The sequence below is a fragment of the Giraffa tippelskirchi genome, chromosome 1, assembly GCF_054371585.1.
Source record: "Giraffa tippelskirchi isolate mGirTip1 chromosome 1, T2T-mGirTip1v1.2.pri, whole genome shotgun sequence".
In the NCBI taxonomy this organism is placed as follows: Eukaryota; Metazoa; Chordata; class Mammalia; order Artiodactyla; family Giraffidae; genus Giraffa; species Giraffa tippelskirchi.
In genome coordinates this window covers 66765553-66782600 of record NC_137275.1, presented here as the reverse complement: position 1 = coordinate 66782600, position 17048 = coordinate 66765553, and the positions used below count along the sequence as shown (strand labels likewise).

At 42.1% G+C, this 17048-nt stretch overlaps 1 protein-coding gene across 12 annotated transcripts in view; it reads right to left on the bottom strand.

Annotated features, from left to right (window-relative positions):
• Nucleotides 1-17048, bottom strand: part of CCDC149 (coiled-coil domain containing 149) — a 114340-nt gene that overhangs the window by 40177 nt on the left and 57115 nt on the right. For all 12 annotated transcript variants that reach the window (XR_014069225.1, XR_014069279.1, XR_014069296.1 and 9 more), the window contains one exon: nucleotides 10704-10811. Coding sequence is in view for 9 of the 12 variants with exons in the window: in XM_081543365.1 (XP_081399491.1) it covers nucleotides 10704-10811 (108 nt within the window). In the remaining 3 variants the exon portion in view is untranslated. The remainder of the gene's footprint in view (nucleotides 1-10703; nucleotides 10812-17048) is intronic.

The window sequence follows — 17048 nt, the reverse complement described above, 5'->3', positions numbered from 1 at the left end:
AACTACATCAGAGATGTTCAAATGTTAAAACTGTGCCTCTCAGAATCAGTGTTATACCACATATATCTATTTATTTGCTCACTGTCCTTCTGTCCCCACTAGAATAGAAGCTTCACGATAGTAGGAATTCAGTGGTTTGGTTTACTACCCTATTTCCAGACCAGAGAGTCAGGTTTTCAATGAAGATGCACTGAAATGAATTGAACCAAACCACGCTCTGTGAGGCAAGTACTACTATTACCTCCATTGTACAGATGAGAACTGAGATACAGAGAGGTCAAAGAATTGGCCAAAGATCACACAGCTAGCAAGCTCCTAACTTATCTTCAGATAGTTCAGAACACATTGTTCCCAGGGGCACAAAATTTAGAGAGTTGAACAAAGCAGTTTTAAAGCTGCTTCAATCTGTTTTGATTTTGGTGTAATTTGGGTATGTTGTTATTGTTTAGTCAATAAGTCATGTCCGACTCTTTGCAACCCCATGGACTGTAGCCCATCAGACTTCTCTGTCCATGGAATTTCCTAGGCAACAATACTGAACTGGGTTGCCACTTCCTTCTCCAGGAGATCTTCCCAACCCAGGGATTCCTGCATTGCAGGCAGATTCTTTACTACTGGGCCACCAGGGAATCTCAATTTGGGTGTGGTGTACTGTAAAACAAGTGTTGGGCTGAGACATCTTTCAGAATCAGTTCTCTATGAGTGTAATTACAATGCATGGTCTAGGGGATGAATGTTCAAAATCACACTGTTTTGGTCGCCTGCTCTACCCAGGCTATAAGCTCATATAAGCCAGAACAAGCTTAAATATGGTCTCTGAGACCAAATTCATTTGTCTAATTCATCTGACAATAAAGCATCAGGAAATGTTGAACTAGTCTGGCTGCTTGCTGAACTAACTGAGTGTTGCCTATGGTTCGATGTCAAGATCTCAGTTAGAGTAAGATATGATGGGACCAGAACAGGTAAAGGGACCTTCTCACTCATTTTAATTCTTGGTTCAGATTAGTTCAGTTCAGTTGCTCAATCATGTCCAACTCTTCATGACCCCATGGAGCACAGTACGCCAGGCCTCCCTGTCCATAACCAACCCCCTGAGTTTACTAAAACTCATATCCATTGAGTCAGTGATGCCATCCAACCATCTCATCCTCTGTCGTCCCCTTGTCCTCCTGCCCTCAATCTTTCCCAGCATCAGGGTCTTTTCCAATGAGTCAGTTATTTGCATGAGGTGGCCAAAGTATTGGAGTTTCAGCTTCAGCATCAGTCCTTCCAATGAACGCCCAGGACTGATCTCCTTTAGGATGGACTGGTTGGATCTCCTTGCAGTCCAAGGGACTCTCAAGAGTCTTCTCCAACACCACAGTTCAAAAACATCAATTCTTCAGCACTCAGCTTTATTTATAGTCCAACTCTCACATCCATACATGACTACTGGAAAAACCACAGCTTTGACTAGCATACCTTTGTTGACAAAGTAATGTCTCTGCTTTTTAATATGCTGTCTAGGTTGGTCATAACCTTTCTCCCAAGGAGTAAGCATCTTTTAATTTCATGGCTGCAGTCACCATCTGCAGTGATTTTGGAGCCCAACAAAATAAAGTCTGTCACTGTTTCCACTGTTTCCACATCTATTAGCCATGAAGTGATGGGACCAGATGCCATGATCTTAGTTTTCTAAATGTTGAGTTTTAAGCCAACTTTTTCACTCTCCTCTTTCACTTTCATTAAGAGGCTCTTTAGTTCTTCTTCACTTTCTGCCATAAGGGTGATGTCATCTGCATATCCGAGGTTATTGATATTTCTCCTGGCAATCTTGATTTCAGCTTGTGCTTCATCCAGTCCAGCGTTTCTCATGATGTACTCTGCATATAAGTTAAATAAGCAGGGTGACAATATACAGCCTTGACATACTCCTTTCCCGATTTGGAACCAGTCTGTTGTTCCATGTACAGTTCTAACTGTTTCTTCCTGACCTGCATACAGATTTCTCAAGAGGCAGGTCAGGTGGTCTGGTATTCCCATCTCTTGAAGAATTTTCCAGAGTTTGTTGCGTTCCACACAGTCAAAGGCTTTGGCATAGTCAATAAAGCAGAAATAGATGTTTTTCTGGAACTCTCTTGCTTTTTCAATGATCCAACAGATGTTAGCAATTTGATCTGTGGTTCCTCCGCCTTTTCTAAAACCAGCTTGAACATCTTGAAGTTCACAGTTCATGTAATATTGAAGCCTGGCTTGGAGAATTTTGAGCATTACTTTATTAGCGTGTGAGATGAGTGCAACTGTATGGTTGTTTGAGCATTCTTTGGCATTGCCTTTCTTAGGGATTGGAATGAAAACAGACCTTTTCCAGTCCTGTGGCTACTTCTGAGTTTTCCAGATTTGCTGGCATGTTGAGTGCAGCACTTTCACAGCATCAACTTTCAGGATTTGAAATAGTTCTCCTGGAATTCCATCACCTCCACTAACTTTGTTCATAGTGGTGCTTCCTAAGGCCCATTTGACTTCACATTCCAGGATGTCTGGCTCTAGGTGAGTGATCACACCATCGTGGTTATCTGGGTCATGAAGATCTTTTTTGTATAGTTCTTCTGTGTATTCTTGCCACCTCTTCTTAACAGCTTCTGCTTCTGTTAGGTCCATACCATTTCTGTCTTTTATTGAGCCCATCTTTGCATGAAATATTCCCTTGGTATCTCTAATTTTCTTGAAGAGATCTCTAGTCTTTCCCATTCTATTGTTTTCCTCTATTTCTTTGCACTGATCACTGAGGAAGGCTTTCTTAACTCTCCTTGCTATTCTTTGGAACTCTTCATTCAAATGGGAATATCTTTCTTTTTCTCCTTTGCTTTTCACTTCTCTTCTTTTCTCAGCTACTTGTAAGCCCTCCTCAGACAGCCATTTTGCTTTTTTGCATTTCTTTTTCTTGGGGATGGTCTTGATCACTGTCTCCTGTACAATGTCACAAACCTCTGTCTATAGTTCTTCAGGCACTCTGTCTATCAGACCTAATCCCTTGACTCTATTTGTCACTTGCACTGAATAATCATAAGGGATTTGATTTAGGTAGTACCTGAATGGTCTAGTGGTTTCCCCTACTTTCTTCACTTTAAGTCTGAATTTGGCAATAAGGAGTTCATGATCTGAACCACAGTCAGCTCCTGGTCTTGGTTTTGCTAACTGTATAGAGCTTCTTCATCTTTGGCTGCAAAGAATATAATCAATCTGGTTTCGGTATTGCCATCTGGTAATGTCCACGTGTAGAGTCTTCTCCTGTGTTGTTGGAAGAGGGTGTTTGCTATGACCAGTGCGTTCTCTTGGTGAAACTCTATTAGCCTTTGCCTGCTTCATTTTGTACTCCAAGGCCAAATTTGCCTGTTACTCCAGGTGTTTCTTGACTTCCTACTTTTGCATTCCAGTCCCCTATAATGAAAAGGACATCTTTTTTGGGTGTTAGTTCTAGAAGGTGTTGTAGGTCTTCACAGAATCGTTCAACTTCAGTTTCTTCAGCATTACTGGTCAGAGCATAGACTTGGACTACTGTGATACCGAATGGTTTGCTTTGGAAATGAACAGAGATCATTCTGTCATTTTTGAGATTGCATCCAAGTATTGCATTTTGGACTCTTTTGTTGACTATGATGGCTATTCCATTTCTTCTAAGGGATTCTTGCCCACAGTAGTAGACAAAATGGTCATCTGAGTGAAATTCACCCATTCCAGTCCATTTTAGGTCGCTGATTCCTAAAATGTCGATGTTCACTCTTGCCATCTCTTGTTTGACTACTTCAATTTGCCTTGATTCATGGACCAAACATTCCAGGTTCCTATGCAATGTTGTTGCTCTTTACAGCATCAGACCTTGCTTCTAGCATCAGTCACGTTCACAGCTGGGTACTGTTTTTGCTTTGGCTCCATCCCATCATTCTTTCTGGACTTATTTCTCCACTGATCTCCAGTAGCATATTGGGCACCTACCAACCTGGGGAGTTCATCTTTCAGTGTCCTATTTTTTTGTCTTTTCATACTGTTCATGGGGTTCTCAAGGCAAGAATACTGAAATGGTTTGCCATTCCCTTCTCCAGTGGACCACGTTTTGTCAGAACTCTCCACCATGACCTGTCCGTCTTGGGTGGCCTTACACAACATGGTTCGTAGTTGCATTGAGTTAGATTGATTCTTGGTAATTAATTTCTATAATGCCCCAGGGTGAGAGCTCTTCATTAGAGTGCCCTCTTCATGTGGGCTTCCCACAGGCTAGGACATCTCCGTGCTCCTTTGAAGCATAAAGAGGAAATGTTTATGAAGAGCTCTCTGATCCTTCATCCTGGATGGTTACAAACATCCACAGCTGAGCACTCTTTTTAAAAAATAACAAATAAAAAAAAAAGAGTATACTTTAATAAGTCACCTGTATGCTCATTGGTCAGTCTTTATCAGCTGGTGGCTTTGACTTAATTGGTTTGCTTGCTGAATCCATCCAAAAGTCCCATGTCAATAGAGGTACATTCACAAAAGGGGTCTATCATTTTATGATGCCAATACCAGATAAAACAGAGTTATTTAAAGACTGTCAGCTGGTGTAACATAAAGCTCATTATTAAGGGCAAAACCTCATGTTTATGCACAATTGCAAACAGTTACATTTAAATTGGCCAGCAGGGGTCCAGTAAAAGTGACTGCCTGACACTGCCCACCCGAAGTTCCTTGGTTTTGAGTACCTCACATTGCATTATTGTTTTTCTGTACTAAAAGTGCCGTAACCTGTAAAATGAAGGAAACATAAAAGCAAGTGGACTAGAAAACCCAACAGAAACATGAGATGCCACTCCTGGTATATTCTATTAGGTGCTTATTCCACAAAGGGTACATAAAATGCAAGGTGCCAGGCTTCTCACCTCAGTCTGTGTCTCTAATGGGAGGCATATGCCCACCTGGTCCACTGCAAACAGTTGATCAACAGGTAAAATGATCTTGAGATTCCTGGTGGAAATTTTGTACAAGAGGACTCTAAGTTGATCTGGGCTCAGGTTGTGCTAAAGATACCAGCAATGTTTACCCTTCATGGAGTGCTTACTGGATGTCAGACACTATACTATACCCTTTATAAACATAATATTGATCTACGCACACAATTCTAATCATTAAATCTCCTGCTTTCTTTTCTTCCTAGCACTAAACACTGTCTGATGAGTGTGTATATAACTACTTTATTTTCTTACCCTCTGTCTCCCCAACTAGACTATATATCTGTGAGACTGGGTACCTTGTCTTTTTTATTCCTTGATGTAGTTATAGTACCTAGAACATTAATCAGCACACAGTGAGTTCCCAATTATGTATTGATGAATAATGATGAAAACTGATAGCAAGTCTATGTGAGATATCATTACTCCCATTTTACAGATGAGGAAACTGAGGCCCAGAGAGACAAATGACTTGCACAAGGTAATAACATGCACACACATAATAACTGACAGAGCTAGAATATAAATCTGGTCTAGCAGTTTCCAAAGATGGACCTTCTGGACTATTCTAGACTATACCATTTGGCTGTGGGAGGCTGGAGCTGGCTCTTTCTGGAGTGCTAAGCTTTCTAACTTCCAATTCAGTGACTTCACTTTGCTGGCCTGATATTTAAATGTCATGGCACCAGTGTTTATACCACGGAAATCGGCAAAGCACTACCAGCCAGGCTTCCTCTTGGGAGCAGCAGGTTCACCAGCTCCCCTCTGGGGGTCTGTGATTCAAGCATGCTTTGTTGGTTTTGTGCCTTTTGTATGCATGTGTGCTCAGTTGCTTCAGTCGTGTGTGACTCTTTGTGACCCCATGGACTGTAGCCCGCCAGGCTCTTCTGTCCATGGGATTTCCCAGGCAAGAATACTGGAGTGGGTTGCCATTTCCCCCTCCAGGGGATCTTCCTGACCCAGGGATCAGACCTGGGTCTCCTGCACTGCAGGTAGATTCTTTACTGCTGAGCCACTGCAGAAGCCCTTTGTGCCTCTTACTGATTCTCAAATTTTCAAAGACCTCCTTCTTCCTCCCGGTCCCCTTTCCCTGAATCTTCTCTTTTTGTAACGTCTGCTCAGAAGCGGAAGCAGGTGTATGGCTGGGGCAGGAAGGGAAGATGTAATTCTCTCAGTGGGCTGCTTTCTAGACTTGAGGTCCTAGCACTGCTGGGTCTTCCCATGTAATTGGTCCTTATTCCTCACAGACGGATACACAAAGAACCCTGGGCAATCCACCCTGGTGAAGAGCTTTCCCCAGGGTGATTTGTGGAGGTGTAAGTCCTCCCTTCGTTCTTTAACCTTTCAGAGGTATGATTATCAAGAAAGGGGAGGACATCTACTAGGCTTCCCTTTTCCCACCTCTCGTCTGGTTTGGACTGGGGCATTGTATCTATCTGTGAGCCTCGAGAAATTATTGGGTGATGCTCAGAGAATACTAGGTGATGTTGATCACGGAAGCCCACCATCCACCTGCCAACTATGTGTGAGTACCAAGCTGCTTGTAAGCCAGGGTGGCAACAAATCTTTCAAGAGGCTGTTTGAAAATGCTTTATGGCACGTAGGGTTACAAGGCTCTAGCTGAACAAATGGAAAAATTAGTCTACCTTAAAATAGTCAAGGCAAGTAATTTTCTATCACCTTGTTTCTTAAATGTACTTAACGTCTAGAATCTGGGCTTCCCAAAATATGGCTAAGGGTCATCAGTTAAAATGGCAAATTGAAGATTAAAAAAAAAACTTCCACTTTAATAGTTGCTTCTAAAATGATGCCATCAGCCCTTCTGTTCAGAATACAGGGAGTTAGGAATCAAATGACATCAATTATTATTTCTTGAATTTAACAGGCTTGAGCCAGTCTAGGAGCAGGAGTCTTATCCCACATCTACTTAGGCTTAGCCACAGCTCTCCCTGACCCCTCCAGGGGTTTCCCAAGGTCTCACAGCTTAGGTTTGGTTTCCTTCTGGTTTTTCTTGAATGGAATGGTTTGCTTTCTAACTCCTTTCTCCAGATTTCTAAATTAGTCTTCACCGCACAAAGCAAGTTAGTGATGACAACCAGAGGGGCAGTCAGTCTGCTATTTTCTTGTGTTCTTTACCTTTTTCTCTCCCTCTTTCTTGAACTTCTCTGCTCTTTTTTTTTACATTTCCTTTATTCATTCACTCATTCATTTATCCGATTCCATTGCTTCAATAAAGATCTGTTATTAAATAGATACAGCCACTATGAAGAACAGCATGGAGATTCCTTAAAAAACTAGGAGTAAAACTACCATATGACCCAGCAATCCCACTACTGGGCATATACCCTGAGCAAAACCAGAATTCAAAAAGACACATGTATCTCAACATTCACTGCAGCAATATTTACAATAGCCAGGACATGGAAGCAACCTAGATGTCCATCAATAGATGAATGGATAAAGAAGTTGTGGTACACATATAAATGGAATATTACTCAGCCATAAAAAGGAACGAATTTGAATCAGTTGAACTAAGGTGGATGAACCTAGAGCCTGTTATACAGAGTGAAGTAAGTCAAAGAGAACAAATATATATGGAATCTAGAAAAATGGTACTGATTGAACTATTTGCAGGGTAGGAACAGAGATACAGGTAGAGAACAATGGATGAAGGAGACAGTAGACAAATTGAGAGAGTAGCATCAAAACATATACGTTAGCATGTGTAAACCAGATAGCTAGTGGGAAGTTGCTATAACACAGGGAGCCCAACCCAGTGCTCTGTGACAACCTAGAAGGGGGGATAGAGTATGCGTTGGAGGGAGGCTCAAGAGGGAGGGGATGTATATGTAGACTTATAGCTGATTCACATTGTTGTTTGGCAGAAACCAACAAAACATTGTAAAGGAATTATCCTCCAATTAAAAATTTTAAAAGATCTATTAAATAAAATCTATGCATCACAAACTAAGAATGATAATTCCTATGGATATCAGGAATTTGGCCTGCAAAGGGTTTACACTTATGGGAGGAGAGCCACAAAAGTACAAGCAGAGGGGAAAGAGTAGGACACTGTTGGTATGTGCAGGAATGCCCCTAAGGGTTGGAGAAGGCTACACCTGACCTATGACCTGAAAGATGAGCAGGAGTTTGCAGAAGTAAAGGGGAAGAGTGTTCCAGACTGTGACAGCAAGTGCAAAGGCCCTGAGGCACAAGGCAGTATGGCTCCAGAAAGGGGCCAAAATGAGCACTGCAGGGGTGAGGTATGAGGATACTAATGGCAAGAGGTGTGGCTGGAGAAATTAGGAGGGGCTAGATAATAGGGACCCAGCACACCAAGGTAGGGAGGTGGGACTGGATTCAGAAGGCGATGGGAAGGTTGGACCTGTGAGTGACACAATGAATAAAAAGCAAAGGTGGGGTTAACTCATTTCCTACCACACAATTATGGCCACCCTTCAACAGAGGCCTCTGAGTTTCTCATGATGGCTGGTGTCATTACTGAATGAGTCATCTGGCCTTAATGTTGATGACTGGGGGTGAGGGTAGGGGGGAGGATGAACATGACTCACAGGGGACTGAAAATAAACCAGCCCTATTACTTTAGAAGCAAATGAGAATAAATGGAATTTCTGGGGCTCACTGTAGCTGGTCATTTTTGAGGAGGAGAGGGCTGGATATTGAGATACAAGGTCTACTGAACATTATAACATCTTCCCTGCACCTTTTGGCAGGCAAATGACTTCACAGGCCATGAAAATGAGTCACTAAATTCTAAACCTTGGTTAAGAAAAGCAAGTTTGATAAATGTGTCCAGCTACTGGAATAAAGACCCAGAATGCAGGCAAATCATGAAGTTCAGATGGTGCCAATGCAAAAGCAGCCCCAGACCTGAGCTTAGTGTTCCACACACACTCACACACACACTTATGTGCACACACCTTCCCTTTCTTTCCTTGAAATACCAGTTGCAAATGTCAATGCCTAGAATATCTCATGCCTCCAAAGTGATACAATTATAAGTGACCAAAAGGTGAGACAGAGGTGTGTTTAGGAGAGTTGGGGGTAGCCCAGAAAATAAAAAAGAAAAGAAGAAAGAAAATCAGTCAAGAAGAACCATGAATCCAAACATCACGTTTCAAAATGTTTTAGTATTTTGTGGATTTATATCACTTCCAAGTGTATTAGTTACTTAGTCATGTCCGACTCTTTGTGACCCCATGGACTGTAGCCCACCAGGCTCCTCTGTCCATGGCATTCTCCAGGCAAGAATACTGGAGTGGGTTGTCATTTCCTTCTGCAGGGCTTCTTCCCGAGCCAGGGATCTAACTCAGGTCTCCTGCATTGCAGGCAGAGTCTTTACTGTCTGAGCCATCAAGGAAGCCCCATTTCATCTCAAAATTCCTGCAGTATTTTAACAGATTTAAAGGACAGGATTGTACAGCCCTGATTTTACTCTCTGGGAAAACTTACTCTGATGTTATCACTGTGGGAGTGACTAAGAAGGTCTGGCCTTTAACTTTTGACCAAACACCTAGGTTACAGAGCTTAAATCATTTTGGAAGGCCTGATTAGCTTGTCCAGGGTTAATTAGTACCTTTCTTAGGCATTCTCGCCCACCTCCTATTTCATGACTGAGAATAGTAGAGCCTACTTTTGCAATATCGTATGTTAAATCCAAGAGGATTTAAAAAATTTTAAAGGCGGACCAAGTGGAGAAGAGGCTGCACAGAGAAGACTCCCCAGTACGCCCTTAGGTTGAGCCCCTTCAGCCAGCAGTGAGCACACAATCCTCTCTGCTCTTTTGTCATGGAAGCTTTCTCTGGATGATCCAGACACTTCCATGCATTTTTGTAAAAAAGAACGGGCATCTTTCAAAATGGCGCCTCCTGATAACCAATGACTCCCAGGAACGCCGAACATGCCCATCATTTGTCAGGGAATTTGGTACCATTCAAAAGACATTTCCCAAGAAAGCACCTCCTCCTTCCATGTAGTTTTCTTGAGTCAAACTCCGAAGGCCATCCCTGTTGTGAAAGCTGCCTCTGGCAAGAAGTTATAATTGAAGTTATCTTGGAAAACAGGAAATTATTTGGGGGCGGGGGACAGAATTAAACTTGGGTAGTTTTTCTTCCTTTTCTCAATTGTACTTTTGTTCACAGCTTCAGCTGGGAGAGTGTTCACATTTAGTTTGGAGTTTATGAGTTCATATTTTATAATTAACGTTGCCAACAGGGGAGTTTGATTAATACCAAGCAGTGGATTTTGAGCAATGTTCCATACAAATTGCCAAATTTAGCAATAAAATAAATTGGTTATGTGAACATAATTAGTAGGATGACTACTTAAAATTCAAAACTGAATGTGAATAATTCCAAATCATCTGAGCCACAAATCCATTATTTGTATAGAAGGGAGAAAGTATAGCATTTGGGTTTTATTTTGCCCTCAACCACAATGTTATTCAGCACCAAGCTGAACATAATGAAACTTCTACAATGGGTTGTGACAATATTTTAGAGCAACCCAGAAACACACACAGACGCATGTGCATGCACACATGCAAAGGGAATGTAATAAAGATAAGAAATGCTAAACTGAATTTCCATTGTAAATGTAAAAATCTATAACAAATTTTTACACAAATGCTGTATTACATTTTTCTGATGCACCATACATAAACCTATGGCAAAAAATTACTCAGGAGAGCTTCTTGCCTTTAAATATTCACAGTACCTTATTGTCACCCTGGACTTCTCCAAGCCTTTGCTGAAGTTCTTTAATTTCTTCTCCCAGATGTTTATTTCGGTCCTGAGAATCTCTCAATAGTTGTGCAAGATTAGCCTGCAAATATCAACACATTATGAAATATAATCAGAAATGGAGGAGTGGAGAAATGTGAGGCTTTATCAGGCTTACTGCAGTCAGTATCCAAGCCCAGCTGAAACGCACAAAGCCCTTTAGAGTAATCACATGACGAATAGAGCAAGTGTGAAAATCACGCCACTACAACCGCATGGAGGGAAATAAAATCGGCCATGAACCTCAATTTGGGGATGTTCTTTGTTTCCAAAATGGCTCACAGACAAGTGATGGAGGACTTGGTCTTACTCGACATTTTTTTTTAAAGAGCTCCTCATGAAAACTCTTACAAGCAGTCCTAGAGTTCAATGCTAACTTTGGGCCAACAATAAAGGAAAAGTTTCATTTCCTTGTTTGGATAGTTGTTTCCTTCAAATAGATCATGTTTAATGAACTTTTCTTTGCCACTTTAATGCCCAGAATTTTGATCAAAAAAATCAATCGGACGATAGACCAGTGAGGTATCGTAATTGCAGAAATCAGGATCCAGGGTAATGCAACAACCTCCTGGGCTGCTTTGCTCACCTCCTTATTCTCCTGTTCTAGTTCCCAGAGTACCAAACAGCCAGGATGAGCACCTGCCAGTCCAGCCTTTATAATGACATCACTTCCTTAAGATTTCCTCCTGCTCAGACCAGATCCTGCTAGCCCACATGGGTAGTTCTCCACTGGATACCCTCCCCTCCCTCAGTCCAGCTGCATCAACACATCACAGCCGGTTCCTCTGGACCACCTGAGCATCCTTTACCATGCTCCCACCCTTCTCAGGTTCCCTGAACCTGAATTTACATCTGTTCCCAAACTATGTGCACGCTTTCATCTACTCAAGCCTGTAACTTACTATTCAACTTTACTTCCCATGGCTGCTGCTTCTATACTATTCCAATTTTGCTCATTTGTTCTAACTCTCACCTTGCTTATTGTGCTCTTATCTAACCTCAGCAAGAATAAATGAACAATTCAAAGGTAGAGATTCTTTTTCCTCCTTCATAAGCTTCCAAGGACATTGCTCCAGGAAGTGCTCTCATTTCAGCAAATGTTTTAAAGACTCCCGATGAATACAGGAACGAAGGAAGGAGGGAGGCCAGTAAGCTAGCAATCAGAATATGACTCCTAAAGAGGCATTTTTCAGAAACAGTCATACAAGGGGTTTGAGAGTCATCTTTTAGATTCCTGCCCTATGATAGCTGAAGAAACTCAAATCCAGAGACATTGTGGGTGAGTGCAAATGCAGTTGTCTAAATCTCCCAAGACTTCAACCTAATAGTTCCAGGAATACTCAGTTATGTTAGGTGATCAAAGGGGAATGAAAGTGAAAGACTAATATAAAGACTAAACCTTGGCTCATCCTTGACTCCTCACTTTATTTCATCTCCCATATTCCAGCCATCGGGATATCCCACATCTCTACTGTCAAGGTAGGTCCCCTTTCAGCTCCTCGCAAGCCCACCTTCTGGCTGTTCCCCACATAGTGCAGGCAGGACCCATCTCAGCATTGCTCCCTCTGTCGGTTCTCTTGGACTAAAATGCTCTCCCTTCCAGCCACCTCTTGGCTCACTCCCTGACCTTTCTGAGGTCTTTGTTCAAAGTGCATCATTTCAAAGGGCCCACGTGGACCACTGCCTAATGGTGCAAACTGCCCACCTCCCCTGAATGCCCAAGCCCTTTCCCCTGTACTACTTTTTATTTCCATAGCACTTGCCATCTCTTAACATACTATGTAATTTACTTTCTTGTTTATTGCCATATGTTGACATATGTTTATTGCTCAGTGTTTATTTCCTGTCTCTCTCTCCCTAATAAGAGAGAAGCTCCATTAGGGGCAAGGAACTTTGTTCTCTCTCCCGGTCTACCTCAAGCACCTAGTGGATGCTCCATAAATACTTCTTAAATTAAAGATAATAGGTTGAGTCTGGAGATTGTGGTCTTAGCCTAGAGAAATATCTGGAATAATAAAATACTGAAATCAGTTCATGGAACGTAATGTTGCATAGAAAACCCGCTCATCCCCCCTTGGCAGGATTCAACCCAGCCCTGATTTCCACTTGCTTATTTGTGAACATTACTCAAAAATGTGATCTAATTCTCGGCGCCATATTTTCAAAGCTCATATCTTGTAATAGCTGTTTTCCAGTTTTCCCAGATTCCTGTCCTTATCAGATAAAAATTTGGTGAACGATAAGGAAAATTCACCCCCATTTTACAGGCAAGAGAGCAAAGAAACAGATACTGTGGTCAACAGACTACTTTTGGAAATTTCTCAAGAAGGAATCATAGACTAAGTTGGGTCCCAGTTCTGCCACTTACTGGACTGGGTGACCTTGAATAAGTTTCTTAACCTCTTGAGTTTCCTCACCCATGAAATGGAGCTAACCATACGTACTTCATGTAGTAACTTGATACTTTCATTGAATAATGAACCTAGGACATCTTCTACAGTGCTTGATGTATAGTAGGCACTGGTTAAAGGCTGGTCATCTCTCTTTGACTCTGCCCTTCCAGTGGCTCCAACTCACTCACTCAGTGGACAGTTGGGCAGATTTGGCCGAAAGGCTCCTTGGATACAGCTGTCTCTTTTGTCATCCTGCCCCTGCACTCAGTCACCCATTCATTCAGACAACAAATATTTAGGGAGTGCCCACTTTGTGCCAGGCACAATTTTTAGACTCTGGAGATACAACAGTGAGTGGTACAGACAAAGTCTTGTGAGATGAAATATTTCCTGCCATATCGGTGGGCAAGAAATGTCACAGCCATCCATGATTTGTGGCCTCCTAATGTGAATGAGGGCTCCCAAAATGGAACACTGCCAGCGATCCAGCCATGCCGCCACCCCCCAGTGGCGATTGCTGAGGAGCTGGGCTAGGGGGCTGCAAAAAACAGCTATCTGCCACACCTGCCACCCCTTAAGGTGAACAAGGAATTAAAGATGTAAACATTCTAGAAACAGGACTTAGTCCCAGATAGTTGAGGTGCATATGAAAGGAATGAATTCAGTGAGCCCGGAGGCTTGCATCTTCCCATACACAGAAGAACACTAAATTCCTTAGCTTGATATCTGGTTTTCCTAACTACTTAACAATAATCTTTGATGCTCAGACTGACTCCCTTCTTGCAGCTCTCCTGTGCTAGCAAAAGGTATCACAAGCGGGCAGCCTCTCCTTTTCCTCCAGGGAACTCGAGAACACTTCCCAGACATTAGCTCAGCAAGCATAATCCCTCCCCAGCAGATGGAGGAACAGGCACCCCAGGCCAGAGGGACTGGCCCAGAGGCAGGGTGTGAGGAGCAGTCCAGTGCTGGCTGGTGCATGGCTGAAAGCGTCCTCAGGGAGTCTGCTGGCACCTGCACGCAGCATCTCAGCAGCCCATCTGCAGGAGACACAGCAAAATTCACCTTCACAGGAGCCTGCTTTTCTTAAAACAGTGGAGGAGATGTTCAGAAGGAAACACTTGTGGGAGCAACAGTGAAAGTTAACAAAAGACAAAAAAACCCAAATCTGCAACGTCCTTGACCTGCTCTCTCTGAATCCATCACTGCTTGAGCCCCTTAGGTGGGTGGGAAGACCCTGACGTTTGTTTGTTCCCCGAAGTAACCACAATAGCTTAACCCACACAGCTTGAACTCTTGGTGGTGAAAGACTCTGACCTCCAATCTGTCACAGATCAGTATTTGTGCAAAAATACAATGGAGATCAATTCCTAGGAAAACAAATTGAAGAAGACCTCAAGGCTCCAAGTGTTTGTTAGATTCACCTGACATAAAATTACACATACTGTCAGATTGCTAGCAAGGAAATACATACATTTACCATATGTAAAATAGAAAGCCAGTGGGAGTTTGATGTATGATGCAGAGAACCCAAAGCCAGTGCTCTGTGATAACCTGGAGGGATGGGGTGGGGAGGGAGGTGGGAAGGAGATTCGGGGTGGGGGACACATGTATGTCTATGGCTGATTCATGTTGATGTATGGCAGACGCCATTACAATACTGTAAATTAATTATCTTCTAATTAAAAAAATTATTAACACCTGCTCTCAATTTCTGCACTTATCTTTGTCACAGGCACCAGAAATGGCAGCTTGCAGCCTTTCACTGGTCCTTGGGCCTTGCTTTGAATAGCATTCAGCCCAGAGATACTTCCTGGTATTTGGATGTTAGAGCAAGGCAGGCACCCAGTTTATATATCAAAGGTCCCAGTGATATGCGAAGCAGAGGACAGGGCTGCTTTAGGAAACAGCGATTCAGAGAACCAGTGATGTGATTGTCAAACATTATTTACTCTGCAGCCTGGATGAAAAGAAATCTACTAAAATAAAGTCAAGCATTTTGATAGTAGCTGCAAAACAATGATTAATTAGAATCACATCGCCTCCAAGGGAATTCACTATAAATCTACCCCAGCTTTCAAGCAGACCCTGGGGTAGGGAAGGGTGGGGGAGACCCCCCTTTTAAAGCAGGTGACTGTAATTTTCTTTCCCATTTCATAGGCTGGCTTACTTGTCAATACACAATTCTTTTCTATTCAGTCCTTCCACCTCCTCAACTCCCAAACAATAACTTTGAAAACTAGAAAATGACTATTCGGATACGGTGCCTAATTCCTTGACATACACCTTAAAGAACAAAAAAAAAAGAGAGAGAGAGAAAGAAAAGTAGTACATTTCAAAGCGCTCAAAATAGAGGAGAAAAGTTCACACAATTCTTTTGACCAAAAATAACACCCATGACTCACACACATTCACTATAACCATCCATCAAGCTAACACGCGGCGCCTGCTTATAATTTATCAGCTATGCAGAGCGTTTGTCTCTGTGTTATTGAGAAGGACTCTGTGACCATCAGTTTAGAATAGCTGTACGATGCAAAGGAAATGTCAGGGAAAAAGTGGCAGACCGTCTAACACTGGAAAGGATTTCACAGGGAAGAAAACAAAACCAAGAGATTATTTCCTCTAAATCTCTGGGGCAGGGAGTAGCATAAATAGCAAAACATGAAAAGGTTTCAAAAGAAGCCTCTTTTAAATATTCAGATCTAGCCAGGACTGATGTTAAAAGGTTGACATTTTCACTCTGATAATAGTGGGATGCTGAATATACTAGAGTATATTGTAGAAGCTGTATATTTAAGTCACTCTTTCTAGTTTGGAGTTTCTATATTAAAATTGTGATGAGGAAAAAAGAGAAGACAGATTTGATGAAAACATGGCTGAGAGACCCAAGTCTGAAAGGACATTGCAGCTGTCTATTCCAACACACCTTCCTTTGTCAAGGATCCAGTCAACCCCCAGTTACAATGGATGTTCACAAAAGTGCCAGCCAAGGCCAGCCCCTGGTGTGGGGACTATGATGCTTGTCGAAAGTCTCTCTGCACAAAGATGAAGACTACACATCCTGACAGTTGTTATAAATGCAGAGGTCCGGGAGTTGAGAGAGCTGTGTGCATCTTGCCCCAATCTCTCTGCTTTTTTGCAGAAATTCTCAGTGAGGCAGACTGGTCACATGGACAAGGGGATCTGTCGTTGCTTTCTTCAAGTCCTACTGCATCCTAAATTCTGGCTCTTGCCTCTACCACTGTGTTTGAATTCCTTCATAAATGTCAGAAAATACATAGAAATTTACACTATAGATGCAATACATTTTTTTAAACTTATAAGAAGTGGTGGGAGTTTTGGGGTTTTTGGGGATTGTTTTAATGGTATATCACATTGGCAATGACAATCTCTGTGAAGAAGTCTTGTTTTCTAAGATCAAGTAATGAAGACTGGTTTATAAGGAGGGGAATTCGGGATATCAGTTATAAGAAGTAGTCTTAAATCTTTTAGGTGGGGAGACAAAATCCATTATATACCAGTTTTCTCACTGATTTAAGAAATGAAAAGTTGGACATGAGATCAGTATATGCCACCCCAAAATATACTCCTTTGCCATGAGAATTATTCTGGTCTGAAGGCAATTGAGAATCAACAGACACTGAGAATATTCTCCCTTCCCCTTTTCAGCCTAAAAACAGGGCATAAATTTCTATTTGTGAGGATATCCTATCCTCTCTGTAGTACCAGGAAGGGAAGAGCATCTCTTATCACTGGACACAGAGAACTGGCACCATGATGAGTCTGCATAAACAAACCTTACCAAAATAACCCTATCTTCTATTAGTTTTCCTATATATCTTCCTAGTTACTTTCCCACAATTTATCATCCCCAGAAGCCCAAATGC